This window comes from Larus michahellis, chromosome 2 (genome assembly GCF_964199755.1).
Source record: "Larus michahellis chromosome 2, bLarMic1.1, whole genome shotgun sequence".
Lineage (NCBI taxonomy): Eukaryota > Metazoa > Chordata > Aves > Charadriiformes > Laridae > Larus > Larus michahellis.
Window position 1 is genome coordinate 1,716,065 of NC_133897.1, and position 25,125 is coordinate 1,741,189.

General features: G+C 52.9%; 1 protein-coding gene across 2 annotated transcripts in view; it reads right to left on the minus strand.

Moving 5' to 3' along the window:
- Positions 1 to 25,125, minus strand: part of KLHL18 (kelch like family member 18) — a 33,240-nt gene that overhangs the window by 7,713 nt on the left and 402 nt on the right. The window contains exons 2-7 of one of the 2 annotated variants that reach the window (XM_074573861.1): positions 8,865 to 8,995; positions 8,531 to 8,671; positions 5,536 to 5,734; positions 2,806 to 2,966; positions 2,197 to 2,333; positions 504 to 741 (exon numbers count right to left, since the gene is read on the minus strand). In XM_074573861.1, the coding sequence (XP_074429962.1) occupies positions 504 to 741; positions 2,197 to 2,333; positions 2,806 to 2,966; positions 5,536 to 5,734; positions 8,531 to 8,671; positions 8,865 to 8,995 (1,007 nt within the window). The remainder of the gene's footprint in view (positions 1 to 503; positions 742 to 2,196; positions 2,334 to 2,805; positions 2,967 to 5,535; positions 5,735 to 8,530; positions 8,672 to 8,864; positions 8,996 to 25,125) is intronic. The other variant, XM_074573862.1, reaches the window with a different exon arrangement.

Genomic DNA, 25,125 nt, shown 5'->3' on the forward strand with positions numbered 1-25,125 from the left:
CTGCTCAGTTGCTTTTTAATTACCGAGGTCTTAACGGCTTTCCTTGTAAATCAACGCTGTGATGCACAGATCATAGAATGGTTCGGGTTGGAAAGAACCTTAAAGATCATCTAGTTCCACCCCGCTGCCCCGGGCAGGGACACCTCCCACCAGCCCAGGTTGCTCCAAGCCCCGTCCAACTTGGCCTTGAACCCCTCCAGGGATGGGGCAGCCACCTTGGGCAACCTGGGCCAGTGTCTCCTTTGCCGAGCTGCTGACGGTTTTCCCCTTACCAGCACGCGGTGCCCGGACTCGGCATGATTTCCCTGCCCCAAAGGTGGCCAAGCAAATCCCACCTGCTTCCGTACCGCTCCACTCCTCCTTCTTTCGCTCCTTCCCCACACATGGATTCCTCAGTGGGCATCCACCACCACCCACCATCTCCAGCCTTCCTACAACCTCATTTCCCCCCCTCCGCCCTCCTTCTCCAAAGGTCACCTTCCTCGTAAGCGAGCTGCGCGTACCTTCGCTTGCTGTTCATACTTTCCACTTTGGACCAGGAATCCATCTCCGGGTTGTAAACCTCCACGGTGCTCAGCCTCAGCTGGCCGTCGTAGCCGCCGATGGCGTAGAGCAATCCGTTCACCACTGCTACCCCGACTCGGCTCCGGGCCGTCGTCATCGGCTGGCACTTCTCCCAGTGATTGGCAATGGGGTCAAAGACTTCCACCACGTTCAGCGAGTCACCTGCATAAAAATTCGCTACTCAAATTAAAAGAGGGAGACCCGATAAAACACTGATTTAGCAAGCTTGGCCCATAGCAGAGGCACACGAGGGATAAGCGGTGGCTGCTCTGATCCCAAAGATGGGGCTGATACAAGGATTTTGCCTGCTCTTCTCTGGGAAAACCTCTGGGCTCTCCTATATCCTATTCTGGGCTCTCACAAGTCCTATTCCAGCCTCCCTGATCCCACAAAGTCAAGTCAGAGGCATTTCCCAGCCACGTTTCTACTCGCCTGCAATGAACGCCCGCTCTGAAAAACTCATATAAACTGCAAATAAAAGGATTGTAGAGCGTTTCAAAGCTCGCCCCCGCTCGGTACCGTGAGACTCGGCAAGTCCTAGGCTGTGGGAGTGGGGCCTCTTATAACCTCAAAGGGGCAGCAGAGACCTGCAGTGTCACATCTGTTGGCGTCGCTGCTTCCTGGGAACCCAGCTCCTCCATAGGATAAACCGGCCGTGTTGTGTGTGACTGGGGTACGAATCACAGGATGGTTCGGGTTGGATGGGACCTTAAAGCCCACCCAGTGCCACCCCCTGCCCTGGGCAGGGACACCTCCCACCACACCACGTTGCTCCAAGCCCCGTCCAACCTGGCCTTGAACCCCTCCAGGGATGGGGCAGCCACAGCTTCTCGGGGCAACCTGGGCCAGGGGCTCACCCCCCTCACAGCCAACAATTTCTTCCCAATATCTCACCTAAATCTCCCCTCTTCCAGTGTAGAACCCTTCCCCCTTGTCCCATGGCTCCACTCCCTGCTCCAGAGTCCCTCCCCAGCTTTCCTGGAGCCCCTTGAGGGACTGGAAGGGGCTCCAAGGTCTCCCTGGAGCCTTCTCTTCTCCAGGCTGAACCCCCCCAGCTCTCTCAGCCTGTCCCCACAGCAGAGGGGCTCCAGCCCTCCCAGCATCTCCAGGGCCTCCACTGGCCCTGCTCCAACAGCTCCGTGTCTATTTTGTGCTGAGTCCGATGAACCAGTGCCCAGCACTCACCCGCTAATCAGACCCTACCTCCTGGGGTAACCAGGCTGGTTGAAGCTCCAGCAGATATCTTCATGAACACTTTCTTGTCCCCTTTCTGACACTATGCCTGGGCTCATGCCAGCGCGTTGTGTCTGCATGTGTGATCCCACAACCCCACCAACATCACTTGGATACCTCCAAGTTCTGCTTGCTGCTACAGGCAAGGACACCATCCTCAAAATGCCGATTCTTTAAGATATGCAAGAATACCGTCCTGAATAAACCTCTCCTAGACAAAGTTTCTCGCTGGAAGATGTTAAACTATGGGCACAGTCACCTTGACCATTTCAGTGGAAGGGTCAAAGTGCTACACACAGGAGGAGAAACTGCTTCACATGAGGGAAGTTCATGATCCCCTCGTCCTACCCAGCAAACCACGCCGCTCTCCCCACTGCGGGGAGCGGGTATGCAAGGTACCTGCTGAGTTAAGTCCTCCAACAGCGTAAATCAATCCCGCGATGGAGGTACAGCACCGAGGACGGGTCTTGAACGCTGGGAGGTGCGGCCGGCGCTCTGGCATGAGGTGATAGTCTTTTGCCTCATCAACTAGATCCCTGGAATCAAAGCCAAACAGTTAAAGAGTTCAGTTGATATGATGAAATCTGACTGTCTTAAGTCAGATGAAGATTTCATAGAATGGTTTGTGTTGGAAGGAACCTTAAAGATCATGAAGTTCCAACCCCCTGCCCTGGGCAGGGACACCTCCCACCAGCCCAGGTTGCTCCAAGCCCCGTCCAACCTGGCCTTGAACCCCTCCAGGGATGGGGCAGCCACAGCTTCTCTGGGCAACCTGGGCCAGCAACTGATTTTCCCCCTCCCGTGGCCAGGAACTCTAGAAGGCAGCGTGGCTCTGCTGCCAGGTTAAAGTTGGGAAGGGTGCTTTGTTTTCTTGCAATTTGAGGTGTTCTGTCCAAGGAAAGAGAGAATTTCAGTCTCCAGGACAGCTAAACCACATTCCCGCTACCTCCACCCCACCAAGGGCCACCATCCCATGGATGGGTTTCTAACCCCGCGTCCAAGCCTCACCTGCATTTGTGGCAGCAACGGACCAGGTCGTCTTGCTGCACGCGGTCAGTGAGAAACTGAGGTCGACAGAGGGGTAGGCGGATTTTGGACAGGAGCTCGGGCAGGAACGACTCTCGCTGGTCTCGGTCATACCGTATCCAGGCTAACGCAGCTTCAAACACCTGTGGACGGGAGGCATGGGAAGTTGGGAGTTTTGGGGTTGACGGGTTGTTTTTTTTTTCCCCGCAAGTTCCTACTGCTGCCAGTTGTCTGATGGAAAAGAAACCACATATTGACAATGATCTTCTCCTGATCTCGGGTGACATCGTTTCAGGACAGAATGGTGATTTTCTGCATCGCACCAGTGGGCTCTCCTGTCGCATGGTGCTTGGAAGATAGGCTGGGAGAGGTGGGGGGGTTCAGCCTGGAGAAGAGAAGGCTCCGCAGAGACCTTGGAGCCCCTTCCAGTCCCTCAAGGGGCTCCAGGAAAGCTGGGGAGGGACTCTGGAGCAGGGAGGGGAGCCATGGGACGAGGGGGAAGGGTTTTCCACTGACAGAGGGGAGATTGAGATGAGATGTGAGGCAGAAATTGTTGGCTGTGAGGGGGGTGAGCCCCTGGCCCAGGTTGCCCAGAGAAGCTGTGGCTGCCCCATCCCTGGAGGGGTTCAAGAGCAGGTTTGATGGGGCTTGGAGCAACCTGGGCTGGTGGGAGGTGTCCCTGCCCAGGGCAGGGGGTGGCACTGGGTGGGCTTTAAGGTCCCTTCCCACCCAAACCAGTCTGTGATTTGGTATTGCTTTCTCTGCCCCTGACTTAGCCTGCGATAACACTGAGCTATTGTCCCACGAGACGGTCCGTTTAGTACCAACGTGTGCAGGGAGATGAGGGAGATGGGAAGAGCGTTTAGTTAGAGAAGGTGGGACAGAATGCAAAACTGCGGTTATGTAGTGTCAAAAATCAGCAAACGGGGGAAGAAAAAAGAGGATGGTGCTGCTTTATCAAAACTAGAAGATAGTTTTGATGAGAGGGATTCATCCGTTGACTTTGGATAACTACACGTTAGATGTCTAGAGCTGAGCTGGTCCCTCCAGGCTCCCTTTGCAGATGCTGCAGAGGTGGAACTCTTCAAAGGACATTTCATCTGCTCTGTGTTGGATGACTCCGGATGACAAAAGGAGCCTGGTGAGTAATTTAACCAGAGACACGCGCTCCTTGGTCCGCGGGACTCTCACAGTTAAAGCGTGAGCCGCGTTGTCCCTCTACACTCTTGCTCTTACACCCAGATGACTACATCCAAGTCCCACCACTGTCACCCAAGGCAGAGCCCTGCTGTCACGCTGCCCAGAGGTCACACTCCAAGGCCAACATCACACACTGCAGCCTTGTCCCTGTTCATGGGTTCAGCTCGGGGAGACCACAAACCCACCGCCGTCTCCTAGAAGCTGCGGGAGAACTGGTCACTGTGGTCACGGTTGGCACCTCGGCAGGATGGCTGCCCTCTAAACCAGATTACACCCACTTCGGGTGGTCTTTTATTGCAACCCGTGGTGCCGGAGAAAATTCCGGTAGTACCGTTGACCAGAATAAAATTATGAAGTCCTTTTACGGTGGAGATCAGGAGTCTCTCACATCCCCGTTCCTGAGGTTTTCAGCACGAAAGTACTTCTTCAACAGAACCATGGGGAGCTTAAAAAAAAAAAAACCACCCCAAATTTACTTCTACTCTACAAGGTGCTTTATGACCAGCAGATAGGCTGAACTGCACTAAAATACTGCCATTTCTGAAGAAGCAGCTGGCAGGTGGCAGGGCACGAGGAAACGTCACCGGGGACAGACTCTTTGGAGTCTTACCTGCTCCACAAAGGATCCACTTGGTAAAAAAAAAAAAACAACCAGCAAGAAACCAGTTTGTGGTACGGTATAGAAACATGGCTGGAATGTGAAGCAGGTTCCCCTCCCTCCTTGTTTCAGGGGCGTTTCGGCCAGCCTGACTAACGAAGCACTCTCTTACCCTACACGGAGGTAGCCGTAGGTCTGCTTTTCATTTGTCACCTCCTCAGAAAGAGCAGGACGGATTTCCTGGCTCGAGGACAGGTTCTGTTTCTCCTGCGGACTGTCAGCCCAGCACTGAGGGATTCTCAAGGCCATTGAAAAGTCCCTAAGGTTGCTCAGCTCTGCTTTCTGGGGTTTTTTTTTTTTGGCTTTTTTTTTTTTTTTTTCCTAGGAGCAAGACAGTCTAGAGGAGCCTCTTGACGGCAAATTCAGAGGAACATTTGTTACAAAACTCCGCAGCGCTCGCAGCAAGTTCTTTACACCTCAAGAGCGCTCCTTCGGACTTGAACATGGGCTCTACGAGGAAGGGCTCCCTGCTACTGCCCGCACCCTCCGCCTCTCTTCCCGGGGACTGGCAACCGACTAAGGGGCACAGCTGAAGGTCCTCAAGAGCCACCAGGCTCCGCCTCTGTCGCCGATGAATCAAAACACCTCAAAACAATGTTTTGCAAAATCTCTGGTCCCAGAAACTCTACCAGGCAACTCTCAGAGCAGGGTAACGTCGGCAGCGCGGAGGAGAAGTGGGGCTCTGGGAGTCATCACAGCTCTGGCTAGCACCTCTAAGTGTCCCCCCCTGTGCCAGGGCATCTTCTCAGCTTCGTTCAGACAAGGAACAGGGTCATATCCCGTTCCATTCCCAAGCGACCAGAAACCCTCCAAGCAAAAAACCGCCTCTGCCACGACCTACGCCAGGTACGCACCTGCTCTTCGGACTTCACGTTGAGCTCATCCCTGGAAACGAGCTCCAGGACGTCTTCGAAAGGCAGCGCCAGGAACTCCTCGGACATGGATACCTCCACGAAGTGCTGATGAATGAAGCTGTTGGCAGCGTCGTAGAGCACCGCGCACATCATCGTCTCTGCAAACTGCCGCACTCCCAGACAGTTCTTCGGGTGAAGTCTGGGAAAGGGGAGAAAAAAGGAGAGCAAAAGTAACGTCAGGTTAATGGAAGGATAGAAGGAATTACAAACCGATTCAGTGAAGCAACGCGAGCCTCAGGAGGGACGTGGTGCAGTGAAAGCCACAGCTGTGTCTTCTTCAACGACGGCAGGTTCCAGCTCACTGATGAGCGTTATCTACACAGAGATCATAGAATGGTTCGGGTTGGAAGGGACCTGAAAGGCCGTCCAGTGCCACCCCCTGCCCTGGGCAGGGACACCTCCCACCAGCCCAGGTTGCTCCAAGCCCCGTCCAACCTGGCCTTGATCTGAAGGTGAATCCACAGCAGAGCCAGAGGATGGAAACTACAACTTGAAAATCTCCCCCCAGACCCGCCGAGGAGCCTCTGGGCTGGCTCTGCGTGAAGGCCGCAGGCCGTCGGCAGAGGGGACGCGTGGGGCTCTGCACAGCCACCCCTCCCTCCCGCATCTCGGGGTGCCTGGGCTGCGCATCTAGCGCCTTCTTTTTTTAACTCCGCTATTGGACAAAGCTGGATTCAAGCATGTTGCGCAAATACCAACCATCAGCCTCCTTTTTTCGTCTCACACCTTTTAAAGTACCGCAGAACAGCGTCTGTTACAGCTTCACAAAGCCATTTCCCGAGATTAAGGAGGCTTTATCGCCAAAGATGCTTTGGCAACTGGAGGTCAGATGGTGAAAAGTACGGCTGCGGATCCGAACCCCTCTCCGGCACAGCCAAACAGCCACTGCACAAAGCTGCTCACTTCACGGCACGCAGAAATGGGAGAAGACGATACTAATTTGACGTGTGCTCTACGCAAACAGGTGTGTGTCCTGGACGCTCCCGTCCAAACAAGAAGCCCTGCCCAGTACAGGCATCTCACTGTTCAACAGGAGCCAACAGTTGTGTTTTGGGGCTCTAATAATCAGATATTAAACTAAATACGGCCTCTACGGAGAAAATACCTTGGGTTCTGATGTCTAATGGTCCGCAAAAGCCAGGCTCAGCTGCTGACAGCGGTGTCCGGGTGCACGCGAGGATGTGACATCGCTTCTGTCCCTCAGTTACTGCCCTGGGCTAAGAGCAAACCCACAGCGCCGACGGCAGGGGACCGTCACGCCAGGATGGCTCTCAGGGCTCCGTTACAGCCCTACGGAGCCGTCCGTGCACAGGGGCCTAAAAATATCCCAAATCTCAATTCCGTTTCAAAACGAGAGCCCAGCGCGCGTGCTCCAGCTCTTCAGGACGGTCAGAGCCCACCAATTTTCTCGTTATTAATCAACAAGCGACAGGGCTTAATTTAGGATGCTCGGTTGCTCCTGGCAGGTTTGGGAGAACCATGGCAGCTAAACCCGACGAACCAAATCGCCTCGCTTCATCTAGACATAGATACCTAAAGCTAGCAGGGACTAAACAAAAAAAATTAAAATGTAAAATCAATGTAACCCAACTCTTTCCAGCTCGCTGTCATATCCAGTACCTCAAATAAAATGTTTCGGGGTTTTTTTTTTTTTGCAGGAAAAATGAATACTCTGTGATCTTACGCAACCTAATTTTAAACAAACTGCAGAAGCTCAGGATGCACAGGGGACTGAAAACCGAGACACCTTAAACGCGGAGGAAAACCATTCGTTTTCCTCCCCAACCCACGGTTTTAGAATACCTCTATTTAGCAGGAAAGAAAAATAACTGGCGGAGACGTTCCCTTTATTTGGTAGGTACGTTTAACACCACGCCACGGAATACGCTGAACAGCTGCGGAGAAATCAAGCTGGGGAAGGGAGGGGGAATGAAACCACGTTACGACTCGCTGGCACCATCCGAAGACGCGTGTGGTACGTTTCCAAAGAATAGCCCAGCTTTTCCGTTGCCAAATCACACTGCTGGAACAATCTCGCGGCCAAACACCAGCGAGGGAATTGAAAAACAAAACCAAAAAAACCCCCAAAACAACAATAAAAAAAAAAAAACAAAACAAAAAACCTGGGATCAATTTAAGGCTCTGCCACGGCTTCCTGTCCAGCTCCTTGGCCGAGCCCTTTTGTTTCTCCCCTCTTACGCACGCAAGAGCAGGAAGGGTAATTACTGCGAGGACGGGCTCGTTAGCGGCAGAGGCGGTCACGCACCACGCCAGCTCACTCTTAAAAAGGGGAATATTGGCTCTGTTTTGCTCTAGGTATTAATTCCCACGGCTGGCCAAGGCCATACGTCGTGTCCCACCTGCAGCACGTCATAAGCTGGAGAAGTTATTTTCTAGGCAATGAGAACGGTCTGGAAAAAAAAAAAAAAGAGTCTGGAAAAAAGACGGCTGAGGGGGGATCTTATCAACATTTATAAATACTGAAAGGGTGGGGGTCAGGAGGATGGGGCCAGGCTCTTCTCAGTGGGGCCCAGCGACAGGACAAGAGGTAACGGGCACAAACTTGACCATAGGAGGTTCCACCTCAACATGAAGAGGAACTTCTTTCCTGTGAGGGTGGCAGAGCCCTGGCACAGGCTGCCCAGAGAGGTGGGGGAGTCTCCGTCTCTGGAGACATCCCAACCCCGCCTGGACGCGTTCCTGTGCCACCTGCTGTGGGTGACCCTGCTCTGGCAGGGGGTTGGACTGGGTGATCTCCAGAGGTCCCTTCCGACCCCCATCATTCTGTGATTGTGTGAACGGTGAGTCTCGGGAGACGCTGAGCTCCTCATGGTGCTGGCAGGAGACATCCCTCTTCCTCCCAAATCAGACACAGGCGACTGGAACCTCACTGGTGTTCAGGAGCAGTAAGCACAGCCGAAAGACGACCTCTTACCTCTCTCTGAGGAAAGTGCAGCAAGCATCTTTGATGTTCTGCAGCTGAAGGAAACTTGCCCCCATCAGCAGAGACTGGACGTTCTGCTGATCTATGGCCAGGTGACCGTTGTAGGCAAAGTTGATCAGAGCCTCAAGTGCACTAGGGGGAGAAAGAGCAGAAAATCCACTGAATTCAAGCTAGCATGGGACCCTACTAACAGAAACCCCTTTTCTAGTGCCATTCACATGGAGGACAGGCTTTCAAGCCTTGCACGCACAACGCCGAGGCCCGCAGAGCACCTCTGGTCCCTCTGGATGCCCTCGTTCACGTGCCTTGGGACGTGGGACGTTACCTGGGATCCATCCCCTGCATGACAATCTCATCCTGCTTGCACTCCATCATGTCGTTGGTGAACATGGCGTGGAAGTACGGGATAGAAGCTGCCAGCACGATCCGGTGAGCGCTGAATTTATGGTCCCCAACCTAAAAAGAGAGAAAAGGGGAAGACGGGAAGATCAGCACCATCCACCACCAGCCCCATGGTCCAGATGACTCACTGTAGCATGGCTCCACCAGCCCAGCAGTAACCCAGGGCTGAAAGTTGGACAACTTCCATTTGCAAACAGGACAGCAGCCCGTCTCTTGAATTCAAACTTCTGAACACAATTTTCCGGACTCATAAGCCGCCATGAGCGGTCAACTGGGCAAAGATAAAACAGTATTACAGCTCGAGAGTGGGGCGACTCCAGATGGCTAACAGAGAAGGTCCAGGTCGGAGCGGGGCCAGAGGAGGCCCCGGAGATGCTGGGAGGGCTGGAGCCCCTCTGCTGTGGGGACAGGCTGAGAGAGCTGGGGGGGTTCAGCCTGGAGAAGAGAAGGCTCCGCGGAGACCTTGGAGCCCCTTCCAGTCCCTCAAGGGGCTCCAGGAAAGCTGGGGAGGGACTCTGGAGCAGGGAGGGGAGCCGTGGGACGAGGGGGAAGGGTTTTGCACTGACAGAGGGGAGATTGAGATGAGATATTGGGAAGAAATTGTTTGCTGTGAGGGGGGTGAGCCCCTGGCCCAGGTTGCCCAGAGAAGCTGTGGCTGCCCCATCCCTGGAGGGGTTCAAGGCCAGGTTGGACGGGGCTTGGAGCAACCTGGGCTGGTGGGAGGTGTCCCTGCCCAGGGCAGGGGGTGGGACTAGATAGTTTTTAAAGGTCCCTTCCAACCCAAACCATTCTATGAACCGTATATTTACACAAATCAAGTCGGTATTCAACTGTGCACATGGGTTTCAAACTCAGACCTGCTTCCCCCAGCCGCTCGGCGCAGGAAATCCTGCCCCATGGCCCCGCTTCAGATAACACCTTGCCCCCAACACCTGGCCAACACCAGCCCCATGTCCCCCGGCTGATCCCGGGACACCCCGAGCGCAGCCGCGAAGGCTCTACGCGAGTCCTGGACTGCAGTGATTCCGCAGAACCGAAAGCTGGGAGACGCGGTCACCCGTTTCTTCTTCTTCCTCTGACCCGCTGGCCGGCTTACAGGTTAAATCCCACACATTTTTCTTCTCGGGCCCCCATCGGGTACCTTCAGCTGACGCTGGCAGCCAGTCACCTTCACTACAACCTAGAGGCTCAACGCTGCCTCATCTCCTTTAAGTCTCTGCAGGTTCACTTTCACCGTCTCTGCTAGATAACGCTCGCATTTATATCCTCGGAAGAGCCTTCCCGAGCCACGGAGCGAGGCTTGGAAGCGGCTTCTTGCATCCAATTCCGGTTCTCGCTCTTGCAGATGCTATACGATGTTTTATCCTTTTCAGAATTACACAGATCTGCTTCTCTCTGTCGGTTCAGAGCTTGTTTTCCCCCCTCCCCAATTTCCAGGCTAACCCGACTCACGCCAGTCTATGCCCATCTAAGCTTGTGCAGAACCACTCTTTTCTCCCTGTTAAGCAAGATTTTTTTCCCCATTTGAGCTTCGTTTTGCCGAGACGAGTCGGCACAGCAGGTCGTCTACTCCCCAGGTCATCCAAGAGGCCCTTCTCTACGAAAAGCTTCGCGTCTAGGCAGCTTAGTAACCAAAAAAACCACCAAAAAACAATGGTGTTTGCATTGAGGGTTTTCAGGGTTCCCAACAGCGCGCCTTGCCCTCTCCCCTCTCGGCCCTGAGCTCCCACACCCCGTAAATACGACCTGCTGGGAATTTAGAAAGCAAAATCCCTGACACGTTAAAAAAAACCAAAAAAAAACAAAAAAAAAAACCCCCAGAATTGGCCACTACACAAGATGAATAATCAAGCGGTGGGATTTTTTTTTTTTTTTTTCTTTCTTTTTAAACAAAAGCACATTAAACTGCCACAAATGCTGTTAGAAGGTGGTTGTTTTTTTTTTTCAAACCAGCTTGAGCGCCCAGCTGCTGGCCGTGCGTGCCGGCCCGCACGACGCCTGGGACTCCGACGCTCACATTTGAGCTTGCGGTCAGCTGGCAGCGCCGCGCGCCTCGGCTGCGGGCGCATGTCTGCTCTGCCCGAGCTTCCCAGTTTAAAAAAAAAAAAAAAGAAAAAAGAAAAAAGAAAAAAATTGTGCTACAAACATCCAGCCAAACGGCCTCCAAGACTTGCTGCAGCCTGGAAGCGGCAGGATCGCTTTTGGAGAGCTTTGCCTCTGTCCCGGTTGGATTAGGTAAGCCTGCGCCCCTGCCCGTGCTGGCCACTCCGCCTGGATTCACTAGCCCCCCCGACAAACCCCGCCATCCTGGATTTTGCAGAATTCCCAACGCCCAGAGCAAAAGCAGGAAGTGAACTGGGATGTACTATCGGAGCTGACGGAAAAAAAACCCCTCCCGTATATACTTGTACGGTGACTTGTTAGTTCAAGATGGGTAAAGGCCACCATCAATCCCTTCTACAAACCCAAAACCACGTGTAAAACATCCCAGAGGCTCCCGGACCTGAGAGCTGTGCTACAAACCCCAGCAAATACTCTGCTGTTCCGTTCCCGCCTCTCCTAACTCTAATTGTATATAAATTATAACTCGAATTGATCTCGTGCTTTACCTCCACCTCCTGTGCCGGCGTCGAGAAGGAGACGAGCTCCTGAGACAGCCGAGCAGGAGCCAGACCGTGGTGGGGACACGGGCAGGAATAAAGGGGTTTTCTTGGCGGACGAGGGCTAAGACGGTGTTCCAGGAGAGAAAAGGAAGAAGCAGAAGAGAATAAGGTAATGAAAGCAAGAGGATGGATATTTTATAGCGGCGAGCTGGTAAGGACAAGCACGGAAATTAAGATTAAAGCTGTACCAGTGCTACAGCAGCAAGCCCCGGACCAGGGTACGGGCACAGCCCGTGCAAAATCATCGGCAGCTTCGTTGGGTGCCTGCAGAGGGATGGGGAATCTCCGGCAAGAGGAGTCGAGAGTGGGAGGACTCGCAAAGGAGCCCACGGTCAGAGAAGGGACCGAGCTCAAGGCCACAAGCCCCAGTTTAAGGGACAAGCCTTTGCAGAGCCCTGACTTTACGCAGCCTCTCGCAAGCGTGCGCAAACCCTCCCTAAGATATTTAAACACGCTTATAAATCCGCTGAGGTTAATGAGAAAGAGCCCGTAAGGGGAAGGAAGCGATTCAAGAACCTGCGCACCCCTGAGCGCTTCTCTCTTCTCGTGAGAGAAGCGCAAGAGGATTAAGACAGGGAAACAAGGAGACGTGGGTGCCGACGCTCTTCGTTTGGCATTTCTCGCTGGGGGAAGGTTGAGATACGACCTGGTTGACCGCGATGACTTAACGCGCTGCTCAGCCCGTCGGCGTTGCTGAGCCTCGGGGCTCAGCAACGCCAGACCTGCTCAGCGAGCTCCGACTCTTCCCGGCCGTTCCTACCCCGTGGATGAAGCCACTCCACCGGCCCGTCGACGGGAGGAATAAACACCGGCGAAACGAATGAAGTGAGTCTCGTTATTGACATACCTTAACGCTGTACCTCTCGTGCATCGCCCACAACATCCGCCAGCCTGGGACATCTCACACAGAGCCGGCAGAAGCTGCTGGAGGACTCTCCTATCTCGGTGGCAGGACCTGGCCCGTCCTTGTCACTTCCCCAGCTCCTCGCTGCCGTGTGCGGAGAAAGTTCTAAGCTTTAACAGCGTATTTGTTTTTAAACTAGAGCAGGGGAGGTTTAGATCAGACATTAGGAAGAAGTTCTTTACAATGAGGGTGGTGAGACACTGGCCCAGGTTGCCCAGAGAGGTGGTGGAGGCCCCATCCCTGGAGACATCCAAGGCCAGGCTTGATGAGGCTCTGAGCAACCTGAGCTAGTTGAAGATGTTGGACTAGGCAACCTTCAAAGGTCCCTTCCAACCCAACGCATCCTATGATTTCAGAGCTGGGGGACAGACACCACTGCTAAAGCAAGAGATGAGCGCCCACAGATGAAGCCTGCAGCACGAGAGAGGTCTGTTCCTTGGTTAAGGGCCGATTAAAAACTCCAGCCTATTTTCTTTCATGCGAGATACAACTCTTTAAAATACTTTTTTCTGGGGGGCTGAAATATTGTCAGCTAAAGGGCAGAGGAGCGCAGCGCCGGGAGTCACCGACCAGCAGCACCCAGATTTTCTACGGGGAAACCCCTTCCCGGCTGTCTCAAACGTCCCAGAAAACCAAGAAAGCTCCATTTTTGTTTTCAATATTTCTCTGGCTTGAAACAAGGCCTCTTTAAAAATGTCTAAATTCCAAATCTCTAAAATTTTGAAAGACATTGTGGTGCCTGGAAGGAAGGTCAGTCCAACTGCAGTATTTATTTGGCTTGAATACGTCTCTTAACTCCGAGACGTGTTTGGACGAGCGTTCCCATCCAGGCAGCGGGGTTGAGGGCGCGAGAAAAAAACCCCAAATTTTAGCCGAATTTCATTTCCACCCAAACACCATTTGCCAAAGACCGCAGCTCTTCAAGTGTCATTTCGCCTTTTTAAAAATAAGAAGGGGTATTACAACGGAATAGGCACCTACTAAAGCGATAGACCTGCTTCAGACTGCTCCACTTCCAAGGAAAATTAACCTTATAATTAAAGCAAACACCGATTTCAACAGCAAGGTTATATTTACTCAAAATAAACAAGCCTACAGTGTTAGCCAACAACGAGAAAGAGCCCTCTCTTTCGGAAGAGAACCGCACTACCTGAAAATAACTGGGAAATAAGAGAAGGGACACCGGTCTGAAATTTATTTTTTAAATAGATTTAGCTTTAAAACAGATCCGTGTCGGACAACAACCGTCTACGTCACGGTTAAATTCACCGATTTCGGTCGCCGGGATTTATCCCGCCTGCTGTGCCTTGGGGATTTCCCACCCCTCGAAGAGCTCATCGGTGCTTCCCACGTCCTGTGCCGGTGCGGCGTTTCTCCGCGTGGCGTCGTGCTGTCACTCTGGGCACCGCTGAAGGACCGTGGCACGTAGAAAGCCACCAGTAATGTCACCACCGAACCCGAAAAATACTGTCTGAAACCGCCTGCCCCTTTTTCTTCCGAGGAATTCAACCCCACAGCTCCAGACCTCTGCCTCCTGCTCGCAGCACGAGCCTGTTTGGTTTTTTTTTTGGGTTTTTTTTTTTTTTTTTTTTTTTTTGGACCTTGCCTCTCTGACGGATGCATATTTTAAACCGCGTCTCCCTAGGAAAGGCAGAAAGGGATCAAACCGGAACACACGCTTTATGCTCCAAGTCCAAACACAACAGATTTTAGCGCTGTCCGAGGGTTTGCGCAGAGGTGAAGCTTTCCACCGCCCGCCGGATTCGGGGATGCATCGCCGCGATCTCACCCCACGATGGGTTGCCACCAAACAGCCTTATTATAAATAATACGCCCGGTTATCGCAAAAGCCATCATTTATAGTCATTCGGCAAGATTCCCGACAGGTTAATGGGAGCTGTATCATCACAGGGATGGAATTACCTTGTGTCTGGGCAGCGCCACCCTTCCGGCTCCGAGCCACCCCATGGGACAGGACGGTTCCCCCGCTGCGGTACTCACCCTTCGTTAAGGAAAGGGTTTCACATTGGAAAACGCCCCAATTAACACATTAACCGCACCGGGGATGACCCTTGCACAGGCAACGCGCGGGGTGCAGCTGGGCGGCGCCGCTGAAGCCACGCAGTTCACAACCGCTTCCCTCGCGCCGGTAATAACACCCGCCTGACCTCGCCGTTCAGGGAAATAAAACAGAAATAAGCTGTATGAAAAAAAAAAAAAAAAAGGGAATAATTTTCTGCTGTCGTAGCAGGGGAAGGGGGAGGACCAGGACCGGCCCCTGTCAGCAGCGAGAGCCGCGGAGAGCGATCCACGCTGTGATCGCCACCAGCTGAACGGAAACTATTTCCTCGTACCAGACAAGATGAAACCTGCAATTCCTTATTTATTTATTTATTTTTAAACTTGCTCCTGTAATGATAGGGAGCCCTCGGGGAGATTTATAACTGGGGATCTCTGGTCTAGAAGCTATCATTGTGTTCATACCAGCAGCACTTAATGGCAAGTCTCGAAGGAACAGCTAAATTTCTTGCTGCGGGCGAAGGACAATACCTGTTTTTCCTGTAGAAGGTAAAAAACAGTCCCGAGGACGAACACACAACGCACGTCCCCTCGGTTCATCCTCGTGCGTTCGGATTCAAAAAGTGCTCCCTACTCTCCATAGCCAAGCGAGCTCTCTTTCTTCCGACCAAATAAATTCCCTACACCTGACGGAGTCACGCTACGCTCACGTAACGCTAAAGTAAAAAGAGCTAACGCTCTTCGGGATACCATTCCACCCGGCCATCGACAGCTTTCCCTTTGCTCAAAATCCACCACAGCCCTGCCCGCTAATTCCAGAAGCGCCCGTAGAATATATGTATAAAAAAAAATATATATATATAAAAAAAGCTTTGTCTGGCTGAGAGAAAAAAACCATTTTTGGTCCTCACTAAGTGCAGCCGGCAGGGATGGTCTGCTCGGTTCCTGTTTTGATTTTACAGAGCAGCTCGAACTTGGCCATGCAGGCCTTGGGAACCGGCTGCCTTCTCCGTCCGGATTCAAGAGTCGCCTCAAATGAACGATCTTCCTTTTTATTTTATATTTCTATACCGCTGCATACGCCCCAGGCATCTCCGACAGCAGCAGCTCCCTGCCGGCAGCGGGATTTTATCGCCTACCGAAAGTCGCGGGGCAAACCGCCGAGAAACCTCTGTTAAGTTGGGACGTCCCTCCGTCATTTGGCCTCCCTGGCTCTGCGTCGCCGCGGGACGTGCGCCCAAAACGGAGTCTCGGTTGGGGATTTCAGCTCGCAGCTGAAGGTGGAAGCTCTCGTTTGCAAGAACAGACTGTTGCGCGGCGATGCCCGCGCTTGTGAGAGAAATCAGGCGCTCCTGTCCAGTTAAACACAGACCAGCGCATTTATCTTTCGCTTTTTGAGCCGGGAGTTCAGGACTGTCTCCAGACACGAATGAAATCACCGCAAACTTAATCATCTCCACGTCACTAAGCCAGAATTAGCTGTTAAGGCTCTGTTTATACAAGCCCCCTGAAAGAGAAATATCCCAGAAACTCCACATCGGCAAGCTCACTGGGAAGAGGCTCGAGGATAACTCCTTCAGGCAGGACTTTCACAGCCTGAAAAAAAACACATCTCACCTTTCAGAAGATTTCCACCTTTAAGCAAGGATGTGCTATTTTACCATATATAACTACAGGGGCCTTTCTCTTAAGGCAAAAGATGCCGTTTGCCCGGAAACAAGAACGGCACCGCTGCTCGCGAAGCATCCTTTCTGACCACCAATATCACCGAGTTCCTTGCCAACGTGTTCTCTAGATGAGTAACAAAAGGCACGCTCTCCCTTCCACTCCCACGGCCACGAAACGTTAACAAGTTCCAGGCTACAACGAAGCTTTCTCCAGAGGAAAAACGGTGTAGGCGTAATAAAGGCATCTATTGTTTCCAGGGCATCAGCGGAGCTAAGTCTCTCGAGTTCTCTGCTGCAAAGATCTTCTCCAAAAAAATACATCTTTCCTGACATCCGAGCCACTGAGAGGCCGTAGCAGAAATGAAGCTAATGTCCAAGCCAGCGCAGCAAAGTTTTGCTAGGCAGAAGATAACGGAACCGTAAAGTTCAAGAGATCCTGTGTCAAAATTCAGAGATTCAGATAAACATCCTTCCTCCCCATCCGCACCTTCCCACCCAAGGAGTAGCTGGACGAGACGTGAAAGAGTTTTGATCAAACTTGGCATGTGCAAAAGCAAGAGACTGATCCCATTAAGTCCCACATCCTTCTGGTCTCAACTAATTAGAGTCCTGCTGACATAATGGCAACTAATTACTTTGAACCAGAAAGGACATCCCTTTTGCATGTACAACACGAACACACGCTCCCAGATAATCCACTTCCAATTCAGAGGAGCTTTGCTGGACCCCGGTCTCTCCATTTCCCATGGGGACAAGGGCAAGGAACGCATCCCGAGGTATGGTCTCCAGCCCTGCCCTCCTTCACAAAGCAGCTCTGTGGAGAAGGACCTGGGAGTGCTGGTGGACAACAGGATGCCCACGAGACAGCAACGTGCCCTCGTGGCCAAGGCGGCCAACGGTCTCCTGGGGGGCATTCAGGAGAGCGTGGCCAGCAGGTGGAGGGAGGTCATCCTCCCACTCTGCTCTGCGCTGGGGAGACCACAGCTGGAGCACTGGGTCCAGTTCTGGGCTCCCCAGTTCAAGAAGGACAGGGAACTGCTGGAGAGGGGACAGCAAAGGGCTACCAAGATGATGAGGGGACTGGAGCATCTCTGTGCTGAGGAAAGGCTGAGAGCCCTGGGGCTGTTCAGCCTGGAGAAGAGCACACTGAGAGGGGATCTCATCCATGCTCAGCAATAGCTAAAGGGCGGGTGGCAAGAGGATGGGGCCAGACTCCTCTCAGTGGTGCCCAGCTACAGGACAAGGGGCAACGGGTACAAACTGGAACACGGGAAATTCCAACTCAACATGAGGAGGAACTTCTTTGCTGTGAGGGTGGCAGAGCCCTGGCACAGGCTGCCCAGAGAGGTGGGGGAGTCTCCGTCTCTGGAGACATCCCAAACCCACCTGGACGCGTTCCTGTGCCACCTGCTGTGGGTGACCCTGCTCTGGCAGGGGGTTGGACTAGATGATCTCCGAAGGTCCCTTCCAACCCCGACCATTCTGTATTTCTACGATTCACGCTCCTGAAGGACCAGCAAAACAAAAGTTGAGGGTAACTCGGCAGTTGAGGGACCCTCTTTGCCCTCCCTGCCACGTTTCCCCAACCTCTTCACGACAGTAACCCCAAATCTCTCCCATAGTCCGACAACCCCTAGGGCAACATGGAGAACGCCCAGCCTCTGCTCTTAACTCATCCCACAGCATCCTCATCCTCAATGGGCAAGAAGTACCTGCCAGTGCCACCACCAGACACCCAGTTAAATGCCCAGGTCACCAAAGCCCACCTGAAGCTACAGGACAAGTTTTGGTTTAAGGAAAGCAAATAAAACTCAGTGCGAGTGGGTTTGGAAGTCAGACGGTAGTGCCTTTTTGCCATGGCCAAAGCAGCCAAGGAAAAAGTTTAGCGCAGAAATGTGTGGTTTCTGCTAACGCTTCAGGTTTAATGTCTTCGTAAAGCACTAAAAATACTTATATATAAGTGGAACAGCGTTTACGCTAGCGGAGACCTTGGGTGAAAAAACAAGTCCAGTCGTAATCCCAATTAGCTCGTTACTGCTGTATGACAAGATTTAAATAAGATCCTTAACCTAAAGGTCTCGCTTGCACAACAGATTATCTGTGTTTTTTTTTTTTTTAAAATCTACCGGCTCCTCAAATAAAAAGACACTCCCTCTCCCACCGAGCTCGTTTTCCTTAAGGATCTCACAAACGCGCTCCGACGTCTGCGGAGCAGCCAGGCACAGGGTTTTGGAGGACCCTGCTGAAACTACGCAGGCAGCCTGAAGCTGTCTGGAATTCCACTTATCTGCCACGGCGGGGACAAAGGGAGGCTCCTCCACCTCTGCGTCTGCTTGGCAGGCGGCAGCTCTCCCGGGTGCATCTGCTCCGGTTTGGAAGGTTTCGAGTTAACAGTCTGCTTTGGAAAAAACCGTGATTAGAAAGGGGAGAAAAGCCAACAGGACTATCGCCTACCAGTCCAACTCGCATTGTACGTGAAATAAATAATATAACCTCTCCACAGCTTGGAAGTATTTTAACTTGCCAGGCTTGCATTAGTTTTTAAGAGACTTTTCCAATTAGTCTTGGAGTTAGTCATGGAAATATGGCATTCGAGCGATTCCAAACCAAACGAGGAGCAGCAGCGATGAGAGGAGCTCGCACTAACGTCGCCCTTTGAGGATTCAGAAAGGCACAAACCTTCTCTCCTTTGCCAGAGGTTCATCCAAGATCGCTGGAGGTGCCAGCCCGGCACTCCGTTCTCCTCTGGCTCCGACCGCAGTGAGCCGGAGCTATAAAGACATTTATTCCCCCCCACACCACGAATTTATCAATGAAGAAACCGGAGGAATATTGCTTCCCTGTTTTATGGCGTGGCGCAGGCTTCCAGCAAACTGCTGATGTGTCCCCCGAGGGCACTTGTACCTTGGCCTGAAGCAGAGACACAAACTCCAGAAAACAAAGCTGCCCGAGCAGCTTTCATCTCCGGAGGATATTTGTCTTCAAAAATAAACCCCAAAAAAACAACAAAACAACAAACAAACCACCAAACAATGCTCAGGAAGAACACAAATACCGAGCAGCTTCATTTCTGCAATGAAAAAGCGCATCAGGATCTCCAGATCAGGGAATAGCAACCCCTGAATACCTGCGCGTGCCAGCGAACTGACATTCTTGCAGCATTTATTTGCGAGCTCGAAAATGCTTTGAGGACGCACACAGGCATAGAAAAGAGACTGCAAATCCATCGTCAAATAAACGGGAAAGCTTCTGCCGTGCTATTGTGTACAGGAAACCAAAGCAACGAGGGCCCAAACCTTTCATGCAGAGCTTTTGTCATCCAGTGAGCTTAGTAAAAAGATAACTAATTTCTACCAAAACAGTAAAATCAACAGCGGTGCTGAGAGTAGAAATAACTGAAAGCTCCTAGCTCACGTTTAGGCAGAAATTGATGCTAAGGGTGAAATGCTCCGGGGAAGAAAGAGCCCCGGGGAGAAGCAGAGTAGCTCCTGGAAAGGAGCAGCCAGAAAGCAACCCAAAAGTCCCCCATCGTGAAGGCAGCCTGAAAGAAAATGTTTTATATCCAGTTTCGGGGGGGGGAGATAAAAAAAGAGGTGGACACAGAAATCAAACCTTACGGATTTCATCCCCCAAATGCCAGCTGTCGGTAACTGCGACAACGCCTGACCTATAGTAGGTGGCAGCCAGAGGAGATGTTGCTACGGCAGGTTCTGCTCCACGGCCAGAGATGCCAGGCACGTTAAATTTGAATTTATCCCTAGCGTCTCTGTAGACTTTGCCATTCACAGCCCATTTCAAGCCCGAGAAATCCAGACAATTCAAACTTCGCTCCACCACTGGAAGCCCCAGTTTGGCCCCAGACGCCGGGTAAGGGGAGGTGCCTGGAGAACGGCTACTTCTCTGATGGTTTTGTTGGACACCCTGATTTCAGGTTCTACGATCAGGCCTCAAAGCGTACAGTCCAAAACTGAAAACTAAAAAATTTGGTAAGTCTTATCGCTCTTCAAACCGCTTGACAGGTCCATATCTGTAGCGAAAAGCCTCAAAACCCAGGAAACTCAACAACAACAACAACAGCAAAGTCCAAAAGTTTCCCTTCTGCGTGCTTGACGATTGCTCCAGGCTTGGCGTTTCCCTGTCACAGGCCATCACCATCAACTTGGCCACCACCACGGATATTGGATGAGGAGAGAGACACAAGTCTCACCTGGAGGAGACTTCCATAATATTACCCTGGTGGTCAGGTCAAACGGGCAGAGAGTTGGGTTTTTTTTAACTAGACAAGGCCACGCTGAGACACAACCCAGCGATCCTGAGAGAAGGGAGCAGGAGCAGAAATTTGGCTTGAGTAAGCCAAAAAAATCCTACTTTTGCCCAAGGAAAATGAACTAACCACAGAATCAGGTGTGCCCCCTTGCTTCCCTCCTCCCTCCGGTTTACTCCCATTTGTTTCTACCAAACCATCCTGAAATTATTCTTTAAGTAAACCCTTCAGAGAGTCACCAAAGGGAGACTGAAAGGACAGATGCCCGTGATGGAACATCTTCAAGAAGAACGCTGACCTCCAGCTATTTGAGAGACAGGAATAGAAAAGGACTTCTTAAATCCATAGCCATCCGCGCAGGAAAGGAGCTTTGGCTCTCAATGAACACTTCCTAAGCCGCTGGAAAGACGCGCAGCTCACTTACGGCCCCGTGAAACTTCGTTTTCACATGGGCGATCACGAGAAGCCGGTGACAGATTTCCCTAAGCTGGGTTTGAATAACCTGAGCTCCAAGGGAGCCGGTCAAATCAGCACTTCTTGCTTTTAATCGCGTTGAAACCCAGCTGCCGTACGCTGCTGAGGCAGCAACCGGCTCCCGCAGAGCGGCGCGAACTGCAGCGAGACGGTTTCTGAGAAAGGAGAACAAGTCCTGCCCCTCCTATTTACTGAATGAACGCTCGCCTGGCTTTACGAGGGGAATAATTAAAATAAACAAACGAGAGTACCGACACTTCCTAACAATTTTAGGCCTGTTTGTACAGCAAACACTTCTGTGGGCCGGGAGAATCGTTTACAGCCATTGATCCCAACATTGGTAGCGCTAAAGAAGCCGCTAAAAAACCTGAACTGAAAAACCTGAACCCTGCCGCAACAACGCGACTTGTTCCCATTTCAGCTGCGAGCCCGAACGCTGACCACATCAGGAGGAATCCAAATTTTGGCTCAAAGTTGCGTTTGGCAGCTTTTTTTCTTTATAGAGGCGACAGCCTGAATGTACTAAGTGTGAAAAACCGGCTCCAGCAGTGCAACGGGACCCACTTCAGTCTCCTTCGGGTATTGACTTGAAATGCTTCTCAGTGTTTTTTTTTTTTCCTACCTTCATTTTGGGTAAGGAGCATTCAAACGCCGTCCCTGCCAGCCTCGGCAGGCTCCTTCGGCATCACCCTGGATGTACAGCTTCACCAAGGCAGGCGGGAAGTGTTCCCCGGCAAGGTCAGGGGAAGAGCAGATTTTTGCGTCAGCCGCGTTCGAGGCGGGTAATGGATTCCAAGCCACCTCCGAAGTCGAGCTAAGAAAAACGACTTCTTAAACATTCAGCAGTTCGAGAAGACACCCTGTACCCAACAACAGGGAGGAAAAGCTTGGCTCGCATTCAGCAGGCAGCATTAATTCAATCGCCACGGGACACGCAGGCACTGAGAAATCTGCTCTCAAGAGGCAGAAGCAGCAAAGAGGTGGGTTATTTTGACACGATGACTCAATCCAACAAAGAGGAATCAACCCAACGAAGTACTCGGGATTCTGAGGCCGCGTGTGTACGAGGGAAAAGGCAGACTGTTTGAACCAACACGGAAACACACCGTCAGCCCTCTGCCAGACGTACCAGTCACTGCTGCGGCCTCTCTTCGACATAATAGAGAATTAACCAGGCAGAAGAGAGAGTTAAGACTCATTTTAAGAATGACGGAGACATCTTTCTTCATAGATATTAAACCTGTATAGGGGTGAAAGGCTCTGCACCCTCCCCAGATAGCAACAGCCCCTGGAACAAAATATAATACAAGGAAAAGAAAGCGGAGCCAACACGGTGCCCTCGCCCATAAAGCTGCCCAGCGTCACCAGGGCGCTCACTCCGACAGCTCCTTCAGCCCTCAAGACTTTAAGTTTCCCCGCTCTCCCACAGAAGGTACAGAGAGGGAGATAAGCAAGATTAAAAAACAAGCACTTTGCTGTGGTAAATCTATGGGAAAACTTATTCAAACGAGTTTTGCAGCACAATGGTCAGGCGTTTATTTGAGATAAGGCCATGGTCGTATAGCTCATCGCCATTGTCTCCCTCCGGACCGCGCAGAGCAGGCCAAGCCCAGCGAGAGGACACAACCGCTGCGATCCCAGAGATGTGGGACTCGCAGGACCTGAGAGACTTCTTCTGCAACACGAAGCTACCTCAGACACGCCAATACATTGTTTAAATCTAATAAAATGCCAGTTTTGTCACAGAATTCCCCCAGGTTACCCAGTGGCCTTCTACGCTGGAGTGACCACATCAGTAGACAAGGGAAGAGCTACGGGTCTCGTCCACCTGGACTTCTGTAAGGGCTTTGACATGGTCCCCCACAACATCCTTCTTTCTAAATGGGAGAGCTATGGATTTGATGGGCAGACTGTTGGATGGATGGGGAATTGGTTGGATGGTCACATCCAGAGGGTAGTGGTCAATGGCTCAATGTCCAGATGGAGATTGGTGACAAGCGGTGTCCCTCAGCGATCCGTATGGGGACCAGCACTGTTCAATAGCTTCATCAATGACAAGGACAGTGGGATTGAGCACACCCTCAGCAAGTTTGCGGATGACACAAAGCTGAGTGTCAAGGTGTCAGCCCTGAGGGACGGGATGCCATCCCAAGGGACCTGGGCTAGTTGGAGAAGGGGGCCCGTGCGAACCTCATGAGGTTCAGCAAGGCCGAGGGCAGGGTCCTGCACCTGCGTGGGGGCAACCCCCGGTCCCAGCACAGGCTGGGGATGGAGGGATGGAGAGCAGCCCCGAGAGAAGGGCTCAGGGGTGCTGGGCGGGGTGAAATGCTGGCCATGGGCCGGCAACGTGCGCTGGCAGCCCAGAAACCCCCCACAGCCTGGGCTGCATCCCCAGCAGCGTGGGCAGCAGGGCGAGGGGGGGATTCTGCCCCTCTGCTCCGCTCTGGGGAGACCCCCCTGCAGTGCTGCCTCCAGCGCTGGGGCCTCAGCACAGGAGAGACACGGAGCTGTTGGAGCGGGGCCAGAGGAGGCCCCGGAGATGCTGGGAGGGCTGGAGCCCCTCTGCTGTGGGGACAGGCTGAGAGAGCTGGGGGGGTTCAGCCTGGAGAAGAGAAGGCTCCGCGGAGACCTTGGAGCCCCTTCCAGTCCCTCAAGGGGCTCCAGGAAAGCTGGGGAGGGACTCTGGAGCAGGGAGGGGAGCCGTGGGACGAGGGGGAAGGGTTTTCCACTGACAGAGGGGAGATTGAGATGAGATATTGGGAAGAAATTGTTTGCTGTGAGGGGGGTGAGCCCCTGGCCCAGGTTGCCCAGAGAAGCTGTGGCTGCCCCATCCCTGGAGGGGTTCAAGGGCAGGTTGGACGGGGCTTGGAGCAACCTGGGCTGGTGGGAGGTGTCCCTGCCCAGGGCAGGGGGTGGCACTGGATGGGCTTTAAGGTCCCTTCCAACCTAAACCGTTCTGTGAGCCTATGTTACGGCACAGACTATCACAAATACCTCATCTTAGAGGGTAACGACCACTGCCAAGGAGGATCAGCGCAGGGCTGTGCTCTTCACAACGAGCTTCCAGCCTGCAACAGAGTCCCTCTTTGCGGGAGGCTACAGCTGATGGACGGGGACAAAGAAGCCCCATGTAGCCCAGGGATGCACTCCAATCATGTGTCCTGCGGTCCCCACGAAAGGCACAACCTTCGCCAGCTCCTTCTTTGGCAGCGGGAGGTAGGTGAAAAGTTTCAGCATGAGTAGGCTGGGAAACACCTTCACATTTAATTAAACTTCAGAGTTAATTCTGGAATGACTCAAGCAACCTCAGGAGGTGCATGTCGCACCCACCCCACAACAAACTCCTCTGCCTGTGAGCTCCTGGTCTGAAGGACTCCATGAAGGACTCCAGCATCTCCTGCCCGGCGTTGGCCACTCTCAAAGCCTCCAGAGCCCACCCCCGCAGAGCCAGGCACACAATCCTGAGGATTTACCCAGGTTAAAGATGATTTCTTTGATGTAGGAAGTAGCTATTCTTAAAAGATAAAGGTTTCCTAGGGAAAAGGTCTCTTTGCCCAGGGGTTGGAACAGAGCTTGGTCCATAAACATGCACCACCACCTCCCAAACCACTCCTCAGTGCTGGGACCACCACCGGAACGTGGCGGGGGGGGGGGTCTGTTTCCTCCCGAAACGAGACATTTTACTGAATCACTCTGCCTGGCCGCTGGAAAAACCACGATGGTCCCAATGGAGATGGAGGCTGCACCTCCCACCCTGTCCCCAGGATGAGGGGCAGCATCAGGGATGGGGTGTCACCGGCATGTCCTGGCACCCACCCCGGGCTGGAGGTGCTCAGCATCCCCCTCACCCAAAAAGGGCCCTCACAGAGCCCCCCCCCCTCCGGCTGGGGAAGACCAGCACCCCCAGATACACCACTAAGAGGGCTGGGGTCTCAGCACCGCCCTTCACTGCTGCCAAAAGCCATGGGAAGGGGGTGCCCTCCATTCCCCCCTTCTCCCCACCAAAGGGGCTGGGGGGGGGCCCTGAGCGCCCCCTTATCCCCCACCAAAGGGGCTGGGGGGGGGGGCCTCAGCGCCCCCTTATCCCCCACCAAAGGGGCTGGGGGGGGTGTGTCTCGGCTCCCCCCCTTCTCCCCCAAAGGCACCCGAGGGGACCCCAACTGCCCCCTTCTCCACATCAAAGGGGCCGGGGG